Source organism: Macrobrachium rosenbergii, chromosome 2 (genome assembly GCF_040412425.1).
Source record: "Macrobrachium rosenbergii isolate ZJJX-2024 chromosome 2, ASM4041242v1, whole genome shotgun sequence".
Classification (NCBI taxonomy): Eukaryota; Metazoa; Arthropoda; class Malacostraca; order Decapoda; family Palaemonidae; genus Macrobrachium; species Macrobrachium rosenbergii.
This window is the reverse complement of record NC_089742.1, coordinates 44,457,917-44,475,847: the sequence shown is the minus strand read 5'-3', so window position 1 is coordinate 44,475,847 and position 17,931 is coordinate 44,457,917. Positions and strand designations below refer to the sequence as shown.

The following is a 17,931-nucleotide window of genomic DNA, read 5'->3' as shown; positions in this document are numbered from 1 at the left end:
CTACATGAAATTGCGCACATTTTCATATATAAAACTTTATGTAACTGCTAATAGAAAACAGTGCAAAAATTACGACAAAGTGACTAAAGAATTTCTGAGATTTTCAGCAGTTAGGGCGGACATAAGGAAACAGTTTTTTTTTTCAAAAATTCACCATAAATTTATACATTGTGCTAAAGACTTCCTGTTTGTTGCAAAATGAAGGTAAATGATTGAATATTACTAGAATGTAAGCATTTTAGCTTACAATTGCATTTTTCGACCACTTCGGTCGAGTCAAATTCAACCGAAGGTTGAAATTTTGGCACTTATCGTGATTTATATGTAAATATGTCAAAATTGATAAAAGCTACAACCATGAGTTATTTTTTATTTGTATTCTACATGAAATTGCGCATTTTCATATATAAAACTTTATGTAAATGCTAATAGAAAATGGTGCAAAAATTACGACAAAGTGACGAAAGAATTTCTGAGATTTTCAGCAGAGTTAGCTGATGCTTTCTTTTTAGGATAAGAAAGAAATTCACGCATGCGCAGCTGGGTCACCAACATAAACAAAACAACAGCGTGATCCATGAACTCCCAGCATCCCTCAAGGCGCACGATTTACAATTTTTCGCAAACGAGGCCCATAAGTATTTTTCCGCGAATATTTAAAAAACTTTTTGTAGTCGACGTATTTTACGTCCACTTGGCACCCGACAGACAATTTTTGTTGACGTAAAATACGTCCAGTCAGCGTTCAAGGGTTAACTGCTGTTCTATATTTTATTTAAACATATGCTAAACGAAAATCATAAAGTGAGAAACTTTCTGACACTTTTCTTGAACTAAAAAAATAATTTTAGATTTTTGCTCGGCCAAGAGAGTTCTTTAGCACCTTCAAAGCACATTATTAACCTTTCCTCATATATCCATTTTATAACTACTGTACTTATATTTATTTACGTTGACTGAATACAGCATTCCAAATATGATTTATAAGAAACAAAAGTTTTAATTCAGTACAGAAAATACAGAGTAAGTGATCGAAGATAAAAGGAGGAAATCCTTATGCATTAGAATGTGCATTCAAAATTACACCAACATGTAAAAAACTGAGAAAAGGAATGAATAGAGAAAGCATTATATACTAACTAATGAACAATATCATCCACACAACAGGTCATCAATAAATTAAACATATTAATCAACATAATACAGTCACTTGAAAACTATTCCAAGAGACTGGTGTGTACTTAACGTATATGATTTAGTATCAAGACTCAAAGTTCTTATTTTAATATCCTTTATGATGAAGATACTCTCATCAATTAAAAATTATCACGTACAATTTATAACATTTCACTTCTTTATTACACAGTATACCATGTTCCCTTAGTTAATGTATGACAGCGGGCAGTCCCCGGTTATCAGTGGGCTTGGTTATTGGCGATCCGGTTTTATGGGGCTTGTCAGGCGACAAAAATTGGCAATTTTTGGCGCCGAAAATCACCAATTTCCGCTTATCAGCACAGATTATTGGGTATTGGCGCCAATACATACCTAACAGAGGCGCCGATAACCGAAAATTGGCAAATTTTGGCACCAATAAGCGCCAAAAATTGCCGATTTTCGGTTATCGTTACACCGTCAGAACGGAACCCTGCCGATAACCAGGGATTGCCCGTAGTGTACCATAATTTTGTATTATAGGCTGAAAAAACTGTACTGTAAATTAGTATCAAAGCTGCATAATAGGAATACTGTAACTCCATACCTTCATATTCCTTAAGTGCTTCAAGCAATTCCTCATCAGGGTCAAAATTTGAATCCACTACAATTTTGTGTATTTTCACATCAACTTGATCTTCTTCTACTGTCAAAGTGACAGCAGAAAACTCACGGAAATCTGTTCCACTTTTCAGGATAGTTTTTCCATTTACCTGTATAAAAAATATAAGTGTAAGCTAAATAAAAATAAATTAATAAAAAAGTTATAATTCAGAGCATAAATAACTACTGTATACTGTATTTTGCATTGTATATACAGGTTAACAATTCTTTATCCGAAACCCTCAGGGCAAGCTGTGTTTCGGTTTTTGGATTTTTTTGAATTTCAGAACTGAAGGTTGGTCATCAATACAGAAGCACATTTTATTTCCATCAAGTACATTCCACAAAACTAAAATGTACACAGCGTCAATAAGAACAGTAATTTGCGTATGTACTCGTGTATCATCTGATCTTTAATATTTTTTCCCAAAACATGATTTCATCGCATATAATATTGAGAGATACATTTTTGGTAGATTATATGAATATATGCTTCATGTGCAGGTTTCTCTTATGGTAGATTTAACAAGGCTAGGCTTCCTATGCATTATACAAGGCTTGGCTTCTGATGCCTGTCTCAGTTTTGGTAGACTTCACTGATAAGGCATATGCAAGTTACCTTTCAACTAATAGGCCGAGGAGCAAAAGTTCAGTAGGTTAAGCGTGAATCATATACATTCAACCAGGGTCATGAATCTTGTGGACTCTGTAAGAATTCATTACTGTTTCTTACATTAACAACCACTTGCTACTATATGCAAAAGACTGGAAAAACAACAGTAAATACTGACATAAACAATCGAATCAAGAAACATCCATTAGCTGATGGTAGTTACTGTAACTAACATACATTTGTTAAAAGTTGCAGTACCATTGTCGACTTAATAAAAAAACTTGCTTATTTTCAGTGTAATTCCATGAACAAAAATGAAATAAATTTTTATTCATCTAAACGCAAAGGTGTTAAGAAAGTATGCCACTAAATTTAAGCAGCAAGTTATAGCTGTGGCTGTAGAAATAAATAATGAGCAGGCTGCAAAATGTTTTGGAGGCAAAAGCAATGTTTGAAACTGGCAAAATCACTCACGTACTTCATTTAATGTACTGCATTTATTAATAAAGTAGTTGCATTTTTTAAACCCAGCGTTGATAATCTACAAAAGAAATGTATCTGAATTAAGTTTCAGCAACTATCAACAGTGATGATGTTGGTCAAACGCAATCAGTTGACGATTTTAAGAATTGTAAACAGAACCAGAATGCAAATGGCACATGGTTGCTTTGTTCATTGTTTATTTTGTAATACGATATGATAATAATAGATGCAATATAACTGGATACAGTAAAACAACAGTTTTATTAAATTTATCATTCTCAGTACAACTATTATTTGTCTCTTGCAAATGGATATCTGTAGGTGTAGCAACCTGCTCTGGGCCAATAGTCTCTCTCTCTCTCTCTCTCTCTCTCTCTCTCTCTCTCTCTCTCTCTCTCTCTCTCTCTCTCTCTCTCTCTCTCTCTCTCTCTCTCTCTCTCTCTCTCTCTCTCTCTCTCTCTCTCTCTCTCTCATCGACCATGATACCTTATGATGATGCTCCATCCTCCAATAAAAAAAATCGTTTTTATAGCTCCAGGTGAAAGATTGTGAACGTGTACCGACATAAACAAATGAATCAAGAAACAGCTGATTCCTGACATCATTTATTGTAACTATCAAGCGTTTATTAAGAGTTGAGTTAAAGTTGTCAAGTAGTTAAAAACTTACTGAGTCTCAGTGGTGGCTTCCATAATTAAAAATAAAGTACATTTTTAGTTTTCTGTAAAGAAACCTATTGTGCCGGCTTTGTCCGTCCGTCCACACTTTTTTCTGTCTGCCCTCGGATCTTAAAAACTACTGAGGATTGAGGGCTGCAAATTGGGGTATTGATCATCCACCCTCCAATCATCAATCATACCAAATTGAAGCCCTCTAGCCTCAGTAGTTTTTATTTTATTTATTTAAGGTTAAAGTTAGCCATAATGGTGCATCTGGCAATGATATAGGACAGGCCACCACCAGGCAGTGGTTAAAGTTTCATGGGCCGCGGCTCACACAGCATTATACCGAGACCACCAAAAGATAGAATCTATTTTCGGTAGCCTTGATTATACACTGTAGCGGCTGTAAAGAAAACTTGATTGTGCCGAAGAAACTTTGGTGCATTTTTTACTTGTTATTCATCCCTCACGCAATGGAGAAATTAAGAAAGAATGCCACAAAAACAATGAGCAGGCTGCAAAACATTTTGGAATTGGTAAAAGCGATGTTTGGAACGGGCAAAGTCACATTTTTACTGCTTTTATAATCCAGTAATCTGTTGAATTGAACTGAATATAGAATTTAGGCCAAAGGATAAGCACTGGGACCTATGAGGTCATTCAGCGCTGAAATGGAAGTTACGAAGGTTTGAAAGGTGTAACAGGAGGAAAACCTTGCAGTTGCACTACGAATCAGTTGTTAGGAGAGGGTGGAAAGTAAGATAGAAGAAAGAGAATATGAAAGGAGGTACAGTAAAAGGAACTAAAGGGGTTGCAGCTAGGGGCCGAAGGCACGCTGCAAAGAATCTCAAGTAATGACTACAGTGCACCGCAAGAGGTGCACTGACGGCACTACCCCCCTACAGGGAGTAATCTGTTAATTTATGAGAAAAAGTATCTCCAAGTGAATCTTCTTCTAGCAACTAACAGCAATGATAATATTGGTAATACTAACAGCAATGATAATATTGGTAATACTAAATCAGCAGAGATTTTGAGAATGTAAATACAGGTTGACCATCACTAATCCGGCGTCATTGGGACCTGGAGGGTGCCGGATTAGCCATTTTGCGGATTAGCCATTTATTACGCTAGAATACACGAAACCCAGCAGCTAAGCACCTCATCTTAGAATTAAAATATCCCATAAATCAGTACAAGTTAGTTAATAAAGAAAAGACAATTACCAAATACAGGTAGTCCTCGAATTACGATATTTCGAGTTTACGATGGGGTTAGCAATTAATACAGATACGAAAATATTCAGGAAATATTTTTAGATTTCCAGCAGGCAGCGAGAGAGACCAACACAATAGACCAACCTTTTCCTCCATCTCTTTATTCCATCTGCTAGTTAAAAAAAGTAAAGAGAATGATAAAAGTATTGTCAGTAACGTTATACTTTATGCTGTAAATCGTACAGCCATAAACAACCCGAGCAGAAACTGTTGTTTTGCTACTAATAAATGTCGGATAACAACTGTTTTGCTTGTATTTCAACCATCGTGCGGTCAAACAATTACTGTCGTTATGTTACAAATGGCGTTAAATACTGTACAATAGGACTGATATATTTTTACTATACCCTTATTAAGCTTTGGAGAAAAGATCGGCGAAATATACTGCTTCAGTAACTTTAAGCTGCAAGTTGTAGCTGAAGCTGAGAAAACAATGTTCAAGCTGCTAATGACTATAAATTATCGTGCATCGGCAACATTGATGACACTCGACCTTAAATAAATTTGGAGAAGAATGTATTTTAAAACTACTGGGCATGAAAGAATACAAATTACTGCTGTTTTCCACGCGATAAGATAAAATATGTAAAGCTCGTATTATGATGAAATCAAGAAAAATAGCGAATGGCATCTTGATTATTTTACACAAAACAAATATGCTAAAACGGCCAGCCACGATTCCTTGAGCGTCATATGAAGGGCGCGTAACAAGTGTAGCAAAGCCACCGCCGAACTGGTTTTTATTGTGAGCAAGCAGCTAAAGTACAGCACTATCCTGTACACACTTTTGTCCCCTTATGTTACTGGCAAAGGTTCGAAAATCCATGCAAAACAAAGGAAATTTCGCCCATGGCATGAGTTCTCACTGCTACATCATAAGACTGCGTCATAAAAAAAGGAGGCAATGACAACCAGTGGAGTGCGTGGGTGGATGTTTTTGTTTTATAATATTTTCATGGAAATTTTACTCAGATATGTTATAATAATAATTTAGAGCATTATTAGGATAAATATTTTGGTTGTTTTCACAAAAACATGCTTTAATTGCCGTATGAAAACATTTTCATTGTGTTCATTAACACTTTACAATCTTACATTACCTCACTTTTGTGGTTGTGGCCGCTAAATGACAAAACATACTATAATGATTTTTGCATATGTAATGGGCGAATAAATTTCCTTTAAAATGAGGTATGATTCATAGAAATCGTTTGGCTGGTTTTCTTTTAAAGCGTTTTCATAGTTATGGAAAGCTTTAAATGCGTTTTATCATTTTAAAAAAGCGGTAGCTTGGCACCTTATTACACTCGCCACTCATATATTAATGAAAAAATAGCCAAAATTAATTTCACAACAGGACGTTATTTAAGTTATATTTCGACTTAAAACACTTCAGTATGACGAAAAATATCATTGTCCCAAATAAATAAAGTATCTATATTCATTTCGCTTACTAGAAGCAAGAAAAGCGCAGAACTGAGTTAAATGGCGAAATAAACGCGTTATCGATTCCAAAACAAAACATTGATAGCAATTTATAATATAAAGCAATATGAGAATATCGCAAGTGGATACAATGCGGTAGTAAAACATAACTTTTAAGATCCGATCCATGAAAAGATGCACATTCGTTATGTTGATGTTTGTATAATGCTGTTAATATGTGAATAGAGTTCAGTATAAATGTATTTCTAGGCTACATATATTTAGCCTATCGATATACCTTCGCGTGGCAAAGACAATAATAAATGTAAAAAATGGAACAGCAAAAAAGCATGCTTCGTTTACAAACACCTCAGTTTATCGATGCAGCACACAGCGCCACCGTCGAAGCGGCCGGCGAGCAAGTTAAGCGCGCGACCAGAAAATTGAAAATTAGTGCGGAAACGTAAAAATAACTCTAGCCGAAATTTGTGTCAGATTACTGATTGTTCCGGACTACTGATTGCCGGATTAGTGATGGTCAACCTGTAATATCAAATGCAAATGGCACACAATTTCATTGTTTATATTCTGTAGGCCTATACCATAATAATGTGATAATAATACATCCAATACACAGTACTGTAATTGGATATAGCAAGCAAAACAACTTTTATTTAAACATCATTATATATATATAGTTGTACTGTTTGACTTCTGCAAATGATTACTTTTCTCCAAACAAATATTTTGGTTATGAGAGCTTTTTGGTTTTTAGAATTACGGATAAGAGATTGTGAACCTGTACTTCAATAATTGGGAATCAGGTTACAAGAATTAGAAATCAATTAGTCTCCCAGCCATCAAACAACTTTAACAAGCACTAAAAGTGAGCAAGTACTCTGAAACACTGCCACATTCTGTTGTTTCACCAGCATTAAAATGTTTTTCATGTATGAGAACAGTTCAATTGTTATCAAATAAAATTATTTATTACGAACACTTTATATTGCTAAACTAGTTGGAGACCAGTTGATATATTCTAAAACCTTCCACTAACATGCTTCTGCTTTCAAACCATTCCAGTGTAAGGACAGCCCTGAGGCTCTTGCAGCTGTGAAAATTATGGCTCCCCAATTTCCCAAATAATCCAGAGAATTTTATTTTTCTTATTTAATTGACACAAGCTCTTTAAATATTGAACTGTATGCTTTTTTCATAAGCACCCACCTTTTTATTATGTGCTAAAGCCTTCTACTAACATACACCTTTCTAAACATTCCAATGCAAGGAAGGGCAAGATGCTTTTGAAGTTGTTAGAAATATGATTCCCTGATTTCCCAAGTACTCTTGAGAATTGTATTTTTCATGTCTGGGAGTTGAAACAAACACTTTGCATATTCTTATTTCAAAAGAACTTACCTTTTACATTAGCCCACGTTAATGGTCTTTAAAGTCTGACACATCATTCCCAATTCAAAAGATGCTGAGTGTCTGTGGCTAGCTACCTGCACAATGCATATGTCTAATAGATCCGTAGGTTCCAGGGAGGTAAAAGTCAAACATTTAATGTGCCTAGACTGAGCTATTTACTATCTTTTTCTTTTCTTTTTTGTGTTTGGCAAAAGTGAAATACTGGACTCTTTCTAGTGTAGAGTTCGTCTATGATAGGTATATTTTTGCAGCATGGCTCTGCCATATTGGATGGCCTTTTATTTGTTATTGGAGACTACTTTTGTTTATTCAGGCAAATATTATTTGTATATTATCTCTTTCTTTTCTGCTTATGCATCTAGCAAAAGTTAAATCATCAACTCTTCCTAATGTAGACACTGTGTCTGCTTTTGCAGCATGGCTAAAGAGTAATTTGGAAGCTTGAGGTGGTAAACAGATCCACTAGAGGAATTTCCTACAGCTTCAAAAGCATGCAAAAGACTTCACGATGCAGAAAAAACTTGGTCTTGTCTGCTCAACATGTCAGCCACCAGGTTTTGGCTTCCTTGGACAAGTGTGAGGATCAGAGTGTTATCATGATCTTCCGCCCACTTACAGTAGGCGCAGTATCAGAAACTTGGTCCCTGTGATAATTGCTCAGATAGGTCACTGTAGTGGAGTTTGAAATCACCCCTACTACCTTGTTGGACAGGTTCCAGAAAATTTATATGAAGGTCCTCTTCTACTAGAGACCTTAGGCCTGAAGTGACAAAAGCCCATGGTTGGGTTACCTATACTCCTCTTGCAATGTCCATGAATAATAACAGGTCCGAGTTGGGGGAAAAGTGAGACACCTATTTTTCGGTTTCACTCATCACCAAGCAAGGTCTGTCCAGTGTGATAACTTAACACAAATGACTGAATATTCTGGATAACTATGAAAATACCAACACCAAAGTATGATGGAAGGGTTAACTTGTGTTGAAGTTCTAAAAAATAGGAAAAATTAGCTTGTGGAAAGTGTGAACTGGTCAAGTTCTGAGGAGCAAAACTGAAATTGTTTTGCATGTTACAAATTTAGAAAGAATATGCAGGTAAGAGGACTTTGGAGCCCTTATGTGTAAATAACCAGGCTGGATTTTTCTCCTGAAGAGAGTCTGGAAAAGGAAGCTGGCAAACCTAAGGGCAGTTATAAAGTGACAGGCTTTCGTGCCAAAACAAACTAACTTTCATGGCTCAAAATATATAAAAAGCATTATTATTTGTCTATCACGTGCATTTGAATCAGTGTAGAAAAAATTAATACAATAAAATTACCTAACAGGAATAAAAAATATGTGAAATCACTGAGAAAGCTCGTGGTGATATCAAGTCTCCTTGGAGTAGGCAGCAAGCCCAAGGTCCCTCACAGTTAGGTCAGTTCATAGTTAAGACTAATTTTGTTTTTCTCTTATTCATAATGCATCTGTGTACTAAAGAGTATGTTTTACCCATATGTGTTAATCATACTTGTACAAATCAGACAAAAAAACAAAACAAAACAAAAAAAAAGGTGAGGGTTGGTGTTGTGTCAACCACACATTTATTCCCATAAGAAGACTTGTTCCTAATACTGTACTGTATGTGAGACATTCTGTCAAATATATTCCTGCACTTCAAGGGAATGAACTGTCCTTTCTCTCCTAGAACCATTTTGATATTCATTATTCTTTTGTTTAGTCATCTGACTTCTATCACATCTGCCATTTCATCTATGACTGGGAAAACTACTCCATCTGGTCTCTCTGACACTCAACCAGAAATAATATTTTTCCATTTCTTACTTTTTCTTATCATTATTCTTACATTAATAATGCTCATTTTCACTGATTTTCTTCATTATTATTCCTAAATTCCCCAGAGTTTCTTCACACCCTCTGGTTATTTGCAAGCTGTTCTGTTAAGTACTGGGAGACACTTAATTTGGAGGACTGATATGTTTTGGTGTTATTTTTTATGAGTTTCAAATATCCTTGCTGACAAACCCAACAAACAATATCTGTCTAGGTTTGGGGCATTTAACTTACTACTGTATAATAAATCATTAACAAGTGAAAAAGAACTTAATTATAATCCAAATTTTTAGAAAACAATAAAAAGAACTAACGTCTTACCTTGGTAATCTCATAAACATGATCATGACCACCCAAAATGAGGTCAATTTCATCAACATTTTCAGCTAATCTAATGTCATTTGGTGTTCTCATGTGTGTAAGAGCAATTATATAATCGCAGCCCTGCAAAAAAGATATTAAAATACAGGAATATTATATTAAAAAAACTGAATTAGTATTCATACATCAATACTATACTTACCCATAATAAAAACAGCGATTTAACTTTCAAGTGTTCTTTATTAGAATATATAAATCATGACTTTCTAATTATATAAATTCTCATACAGTAAAGTTCTATTTATCTGGTTTTTAGTTACCCAAAACTCTCCAGCCACTAGACCTTAGCCAATAAAATTTAAGTAAAATATTCTACTGTAGAATACTAAGTTAGGTAAAATATTCTACCATATAATACCATCACACTCTTAAGCTACATCCTCAACCTACTAGTTTAGATTTTTGCCACAGTGAGTTGGCTGTATATCTTTACTGCATGCATGAATGTAGGAGCCATATTGAAAGAAAAATATTTATTTATACAGTGTTACAAGAGACAATTAAAATGTTATGTCTTTTTCCATAACTTTCCAATATACCAACCAAAGGTTTCTGATAGGCAAAGCATTCATTGTAAATTACAGTCTACAATATCTGATATGAAAGTATGATGCCTGTATTAGGTTCCTGTACTTCTGAACTTATGATTCAAGAGAAAGTCACAAATTTTGGGTGAGCAGTCACTAGTTTCTTGCAGTTTCTCATTTATCCTAGGCCAAGTTGGCTTAATCATTTAAAATTTACATAGCTGGTATTTACATACATGCAAACTCATGAAAGTCTTATGTGACCCAGTAGTCTCATTAAAGAAATTAAATATTATACTTGTTTCCCCCACATAGGTTGCTTGGATATTTTCAGTTATCCAAATTTCCAATTATCTGCTGCCCCTTAAATCATGAAGTGTTCATGGGATCTAATTATTGATATCTAAACTGTGAAGTTATCAGGTATAAAAACATGAAAACATTGAAAAAAAAATTTAGGCAGTTGGATGAGAGAATATCACAAATCTGAATGAAATTAAGTGCATCATGGATAAAAGTTGGGATAGTAAGTGCATAAGGACTAGGAATACATAAAAGCTACAATGAAAAAAGAGAAAAGTTTAAAGCATTTAAAACTTACTTCATTCTTAAGATTGGTGGCAAGTTCTCTCCCTCTGTCTACATAATCTGTGAATGTCACTTGTTCACAATTGATTGTCGCTAGGGTTTCTAACCATTCCCACTCCACTAAACCAATCTGTAAAAAAAAATACATACAGTTTAAAATGATGAGCACTCAACCCTTTATTGTTTATCAGTTACAGAAGATACTACAGAAATGCAGATACTGAAGGTTCAAGAAGACCCTAAGACCTGCTAAAAGCAGAGGCCTTGGTATTAACACCAGGCACAAATGAAGTCTTAGAAATGACTAAAAGATGATGTTCTTCCTGAAAGTAGTAGTAGTTTGACATTCCACCACTAAGGGGGAAATCCCTCTGCTAAATATAAGTTTTTATTCTATTTAAACATACTGTTCACTGCATGGTGGGTTATCCTAAAGATGAAGTTAGCTTTGAATTGTTAGTTTGGCATTCCACCTCTAGGGGAAATCTCCAAGCTAGATATCAGTATTTTTCATCTTTAACCTTTTCAACTTGAGGCCCAAGAGACTTCCCAATCAGTAGGGTTGAAAGGCAGGCACTCCCAGCAAACTGAGTAGTTTGTACATATGAAAAATGGAAATTGTTCACAAATTTCCTTATTAACATGTGAAAACTACTCAGCTTGCTGAAAGTACCCTTCTTTTAACCCCACTGATTGGGAAGTCTCTTGGGCTTCATGCTGAAAAGGTTAGAGATAAAAAAAATACTGATATTTGGATTGAGAATTTCCCCTTAAGGTGGAATGCCAAACTAACACTTCAAGAATGACTTCATCTTTCAGATAACCCACCATGCAGTGAGCAATACGTTTTAACGGAATAAAAACTCTGTACTCACAAAGCATGAGAATTATTTAAAATTGCCTGTTAAATAATCTTCATTCCACTTTTCTATCTATTAATAACTTCTAAGACTTCTTTGGAAGAGTGGAATGGATATAAAAGTATCTGAGATTGAAAATTTCTCATGTTTCATGAGTTCAAACCTCTTATTCTATTTAAAAATACTGCTCAGTGCATGCTGAATTATCTGTATGATAAAGTTATTCTTGAAAGAAGTATTAGTTTGGCACTCCACATTAACTAAGACTCTACACCATCATCAGTCTTCCATAAAAATACAAGAATAATAACATTTACATCTGAGCACTTGAGAGTGAACATGGTCTGTGACTGATGAAGCAAGTTTTAGAATGCCCTGCAATAACGTTCTACCAAGATAGAATGTTGAGATCTTCAAGTTGTGCAGACCATGGAATATAATACCCCACATCTGGAAGTGACAACTTTTTAGTTAATGTAACCTTCTTACAGTTATATCCCTAACTGGATTGATGCTGATGAGTTGTGGTTGCCTCCAGCCTGAGTAAAGTAACTACTCTGTGTATGTAAATTAAGAGACTTAAGCCCTATGCGCATTTGTTTATACAAGGACAAGTAATTTATTTATTTTGCAGAGTAGCTACTGTATTCAGGCAGGAGACAACTGCAACTCATCAGCATCAGTCCCAAAAGTTCAAAAGTTATTTCCATATTTTGGAATACAACTGGTCATTCAACCAGTATCCTTTGAGTATTTCTATTAAGAGGTCTGCTATGACATTGGGAATCAGGTTAACATTCCTTTCTTCAGCATCACAATTACCAAGAGAGGGAGTAGTTTCTTCTGTGCTGCATTACTCAAGCTTTGATTACACAAATTTTAATATTTCCAGGGGCTTTTGACACGTCATTTTCTTAACAATGCAATGAAATGGTAATGATCATAAAAATTACATAAAAATGAACATAGAAGGGTATATTTAACATAGATTATAATTATAAAGTACAGCAGTTTGGCAATACCACAATCACAGTTTTAAACTCTTCATGGAAAGTCACATTTTTAGACACTAACAAAGACTGCTTGAAGAACTTCAATTAAAGAACTTGTTCTTAAAGAAAGGTGAAAACTGAAGCAAGGTAAAGTTAGACTTACAGACTGCCAGGTGGAGAGGGTACAAGAGTGGATGAAAAATGAGGGTTAAAAGCAATGCAGCTTTGGCTCAAGAGATGATGGAAAGAGTCTTTGGTGGTCTGTACAATGTACTGCACAAGGCACACTAGATAGTACATGAAGGGCGGTTAACAAAGAGAAAGTGAAGCTCTTGAAGTCTGGACCCAAATATTCCTTACTGAATTAATGCTCCATACTTCATAAGGAAATTTCATATAAAACAGTAAAAATCTGGGACATAAAACAGGTTTTGACATAGGAAAAACCTATTTTTGGTAGCCACTGTGAGACCTCAAAGGAGTTACTCTCATGGTCCTTAGAGAAGCTCCATAAGATTGACCAACCAATTTCAAAGAATTCTCTTCTAGTTGGTCTTGGCCAGCATAGTGCATGTTGACACTGAAAGAGTACAGTATAGGACTCAAGTCAAGAGGGTTCTTTCTCTTGTCTGCAGTGGCTGCCTAGGTTCAATTCCTATTCTTAACCTAAGGATGGGGCAATAGCGCACCGGTCATTATTGTGTCAACCATGCACCGAACGCCAGACCTACTCTCATTATTCTCTTTCAGGTCTATGCAGGATAATTATTCACCCAAATCCCATGCCTTTTCGTCAGGGAAAATTGGTGGGTTTGATGACTCACATTGGCTACCAAAAATAGGTTTTTCCTACATCAAAATCTGTTTTTTTATAGCGTAGCCACTGTTTGTCCTCAAAGGAGCTTAAAAAGAAATTGACAGGTGACGAAATGGCTAAGCTCTTAAAATTCAATCCCAACAACCCAGATAAAATTTTTGGTCCAAAGGCTAAGCAACAAGTTATAAACCACATTTTCTATTCCAGATACCCATAGGGTTCAGCAACAAAGAACATGAAACTAAACACGAACTTATAATTATTAAGGAACAGTTCTAAAGTGACTTACCTAAATATGTTGGGTTTGGTCGCGGTATGGTTGCACCTTTCCCAGCAATATCTTAGCATACCCACCACATCAAGAAGACCCCTGGTTTTTCTCCATAGCGCCTATGGGGTCAGGACTTAGTATACCACCTACTGTCTCCGATGACCACCCTGTACACTGGGAGACTGCTTCGAAAGAAACATTTCTGAAGAAAGCTGATGATGTACAGGCAGTCCTCGGTTAACAGTGATCGGGTTTTATGGAGCTTGTCTAGCGACGAAAATCAGCAATTTTCAGTGCCGAATATCGCCGATTTCTACTTATTGACACTGATAATTGGGTATTGGCACTGATGCATACGTAACAGAGGCGCCGATAACTGAAAATCAGCACTTTTCGGCGCTGATAAGCCCCAAAAATCACCGAAAAAGCGCCGAAAACTGCTGATTTTTAGCTATCAGCAATTTTGGGTTATCAACACACCCTCAGAATGGAAGCCCACTGATAACTGGGGACTGCCTGTACTTACTTTCTGAATGTCAGGTGACTTAAGAAAGGAGTGGGGATCTACCTTTTTAATAAGGGGCACTAAAATTATTCTCAGCCCACGTAGAATGACGGACCAGGAGACAATAATAAATGACGGTTAGCTATATGAGTGATGTAGCATTGTCCCTGTCTAAGAGAGCCCAGCTCACTAATACAAGCTCCCGATGCCAAAGCACTCAATGAAAAGTCTTGCAGGAGTAGGTTTTTGCAATGCAAAAGACCTGAGAAGTGAGTAACAATTTCTATGTTAGAATCAATACCAAATCCATAAAGCAAGGGTTCTAACAATGCTGCTTTGTAAGCCATGATTATTGTAACAGCAAGGCACTTGTCTTCAAAAACAGGTTTTGACATAGGAAAAACCTGTTTTTGAAAATGTGTGAGTCTCAGGTTACCCTCCATGATCTACCAGAGCTCCATGGGTGACTAAACTAATGTCAAAGAATTCTCTTATAGCTGGTCTCGCGGCCGGGTATTGTGTTGTAGTTATAAATGCTGTAAAACTTGATAGAGTATATAATGGACTCAAAGATGAGGGGGCACTTTCCCAAATCTTTACAGCGTGGCAATAATAAGTGTCACACCAAGGGTTATCAGTATCATCAGAGGCAGTTACTGGAGCCCCTACTATCCTCTGATTTGAGGTTTTATAGCCCAAACTAGCATTATGACTGCTACCAGTCGGAGCTCTAAACCCAGACTCTGCCTGGGCAGATTGTGCAGCCACTTTACTCTTTCGTTTAAAGGCTGTGAAATTCTTACATGTTATATCTAATTTAGTGTCCAGGACTGACCTGATTTCTTCTTTGGAATCATGAATAACGTCTCTGATATATTGACATTCACCAGCAAGGACATCTTTGATACTGATCATAATTTCCTCGCGGAAGTCAGCAAATGCACTAAGCAGTTTTTCCCTATAAGGGGAGCTTGTGTAATCTAATTGTGCCTGGGCAGCCATACTGCGACCACCTGGCAACAAAAGAGCAGAAGTCCTGGATGATCACCATACCCCACAGAAGATACAGACACTTCAGACAGGGTTAATGGACCTGGATCCCCTTCATTATCTGATTGCTGCATGGGAGATAGACTCTCTTCTGAGGCATCTCTCTCATGTACAGCAGAAGGCTGTGTCCCTTGTCCTTCCAGGTTCAGCAGGGCAGTTTCAGTGGCAATACCCACTTCATGTCCAATCATAGGGACATCTCTCCCAAGTAAAGGCTCCTCTTCTCCATTGGAGGAGTTGACCTGGGAGGTACTAGGAACCAATGCTTTTGGGTATTGGCCCAAACATGGGCTCTGGTTGGAGAGGGAGGGAAATATACTCTGCCAGAGTTTTGCAGGAAATATGTAGTTTACTGAAATCTAGGACCCTGCAAGACAGCTTAAAATGAGCTGTTTCATTCTTAAAACTTATTGCCAGGAACATGTTACAAATTTCACACATGTCTGTGACCAACCATATTTCCCTTTATTCATACAAGGGGTATGTTCATGGCAGGTGGTATGGGCCACACCCATTGGTGAAAAGTGGACCGAGCAATTTGCTGCGGCACACATTATCTGTGGGTCTTGCAAAATAGCGGCCCTGTAATGATATAAAGAACAAGTATTTATTAGAAACTACTATGCTTAATACTAATCATCTATAATCACTGTACAGTATATGGTACACTCAGAATACTACAAGCTAACTTGGTCACAAGGGTGCAGCTATAGTATAATGTTTTGACAATGTTTATCCATACTGCAGCAGTAAGTATAGTATTACCATGTTCATAATTACTACCATAATTTTGTCTTATCTTAACTGTATTTCCCACAAGTGTTAGATGTACTAATTATTTGTAATAACTTAGGCAGCACAACTAACATCAATATAATAACTTGGGCACAAGTATGTAGCCATATTGCTGTATACTGTTCGCCATTGTTAACAATGGTTTTCGTCTCGGACAGTAGGCATGTATTAAATATATAATTACTACATAAATTTTGCCATAAAAGTAAATTCTTTAATGTTGCATCATTCCATTATGCCAAAGCAAACTGTATACTGTAAATCTAATATGAAAATTTATGATTTGTTTACAGGGCCTAGGCTACTTGCAAGCCGCAGGTAAAGCTATATGCTACATAAGAAAGTACTGTACTGTACTTTAATGAAAATATTTTGCCGATGGCATGACAATGTAAAAGTTTAATAATCATGTACGAAAACAGACATCACAAAAGTTTTGCTAGTAACGCTGCCATCGGTGGAGCAATATCTGCTAGAAGAAGGTCCGCGAAGGAAAACACCATATAATCTGATAGAAGTTCCCTGATATTAATGCTATATAGGGAACATTATCACAAAAAACTATTCAGTTCTGTAATTAAGTCCTGTACTATAATCAACCAACTGGTTTTACTTAACACCAAGGTTTGGAAGTTGAACATGATCGAAAGCCTGTTACGACTTTACATAGCCTATATGAACAGTTAGGCTACCACTAATTATAAAGGAAGTAGCCTAGCATATCTGCTAAGTAGCCCAGAAAACCATTAAGATAGGTCACATACCAAAGATCTTTAAGAACAAGACTGTTTTAAAGGTATTACAGTACTTCAATATAATTAAACACTATTTATCGGGTAACAAACAATACTGTAAATAACCAAACCAAACCTAATTCTCGCCTTGTGGGAGACACTGGCTCTCAACTTCAGCGAAATAAACTACCAGCTAAAAATTTTTTAAAACTAAAACTTTCCACTAAGACTTAACATTATACTTCTGAGTTTGATTCTTCCATGAAGACCAAAATACAATCTAGGAGCACTTATATACACGCAAAAATTCTAGCGTTTGTGCTGAGAGTATGCCACATCTCCAGGTTAAGAATAAGAATTGAACCTAGGCAGCCACTGTAGACAGGAGAAAGAGCCCTCTCTTGACATGAGTCCTATATATACTCTATCAGAGTCAACATGCACAATACTGGCCAAGACCAAGTAAAAGAGAATCCTTTGAAATTGGTTGTTCTATCTTATGGAGCCCCTCTAGGGATCATGAGAGTAATTCCTTTGAGGATGAACAGTGGCTATGCTATTAAAAATGTTGTGTTGTAACTAACTAAAAAGTACTAACACTGCTGTGTTTAGTACAGCTCTAATTTTATGCCCAATTTCCATTTCCAGCTTTTACGGTAACAATGTTGTTGAGCCATATATTCTTTTCATAATTTCACTGATTTTTCTTTTTTCTTGGGCTTTAAACTTTGTTTTGCTGTGCTTTTGTTTTGTCTTTTTACACTTTTTTTCCTTATATGTTTTACATTTTCTACTGTTCAGGATGTTGTGTTCAAAGTCATTACATACCGAGTGTTACCTAACAATTCATCTTTGTATACAAATAATGAC

At 36.1% G+C, this 17,931-nt stretch overlaps 2 protein-coding genes across 2 annotated transcripts in view; one reads left to right on the top strand and one right to left on the bottom strand.

Moving 5' to 3' along the window:
• The window catches only part of LOC136842905 (kynurenine/alpha-aminoadipate aminotransferase, mitochondrial-like), a 654,775-nt gene that overhangs the window by 82,143 nt on the left and 554,701 nt on the right, over nucleotides 1-17,931 (top strand). The window lies entirely within an intron of this gene.
• LOC136845931 (mannosylglucosyl-3-phosphoglycerate phosphatase) overlaps nucleotides 1-17,931 on the bottom strand; it is a 108,962-nt gene that overhangs the window by 55,084 nt on the left and 35,947 nt on the right. The window contains exons 5-7 of the mRNA XM_067116432.1: nucleotides 11,051-11,167; nucleotides 9,863-9,985; nucleotides 1,763-1,928 (exon numbers count right to left, since the gene is read on the bottom strand). Coding sequence (XP_066972533.1) covers nucleotides 1,763-1,928; nucleotides 9,863-9,985; nucleotides 11,051-11,167 — 406 coding nt within the window. The remainder of the gene's footprint in view (nucleotides 1-1,762; nucleotides 1,929-9,862; nucleotides 9,986-11,050; nucleotides 11,168-17,931) is intronic.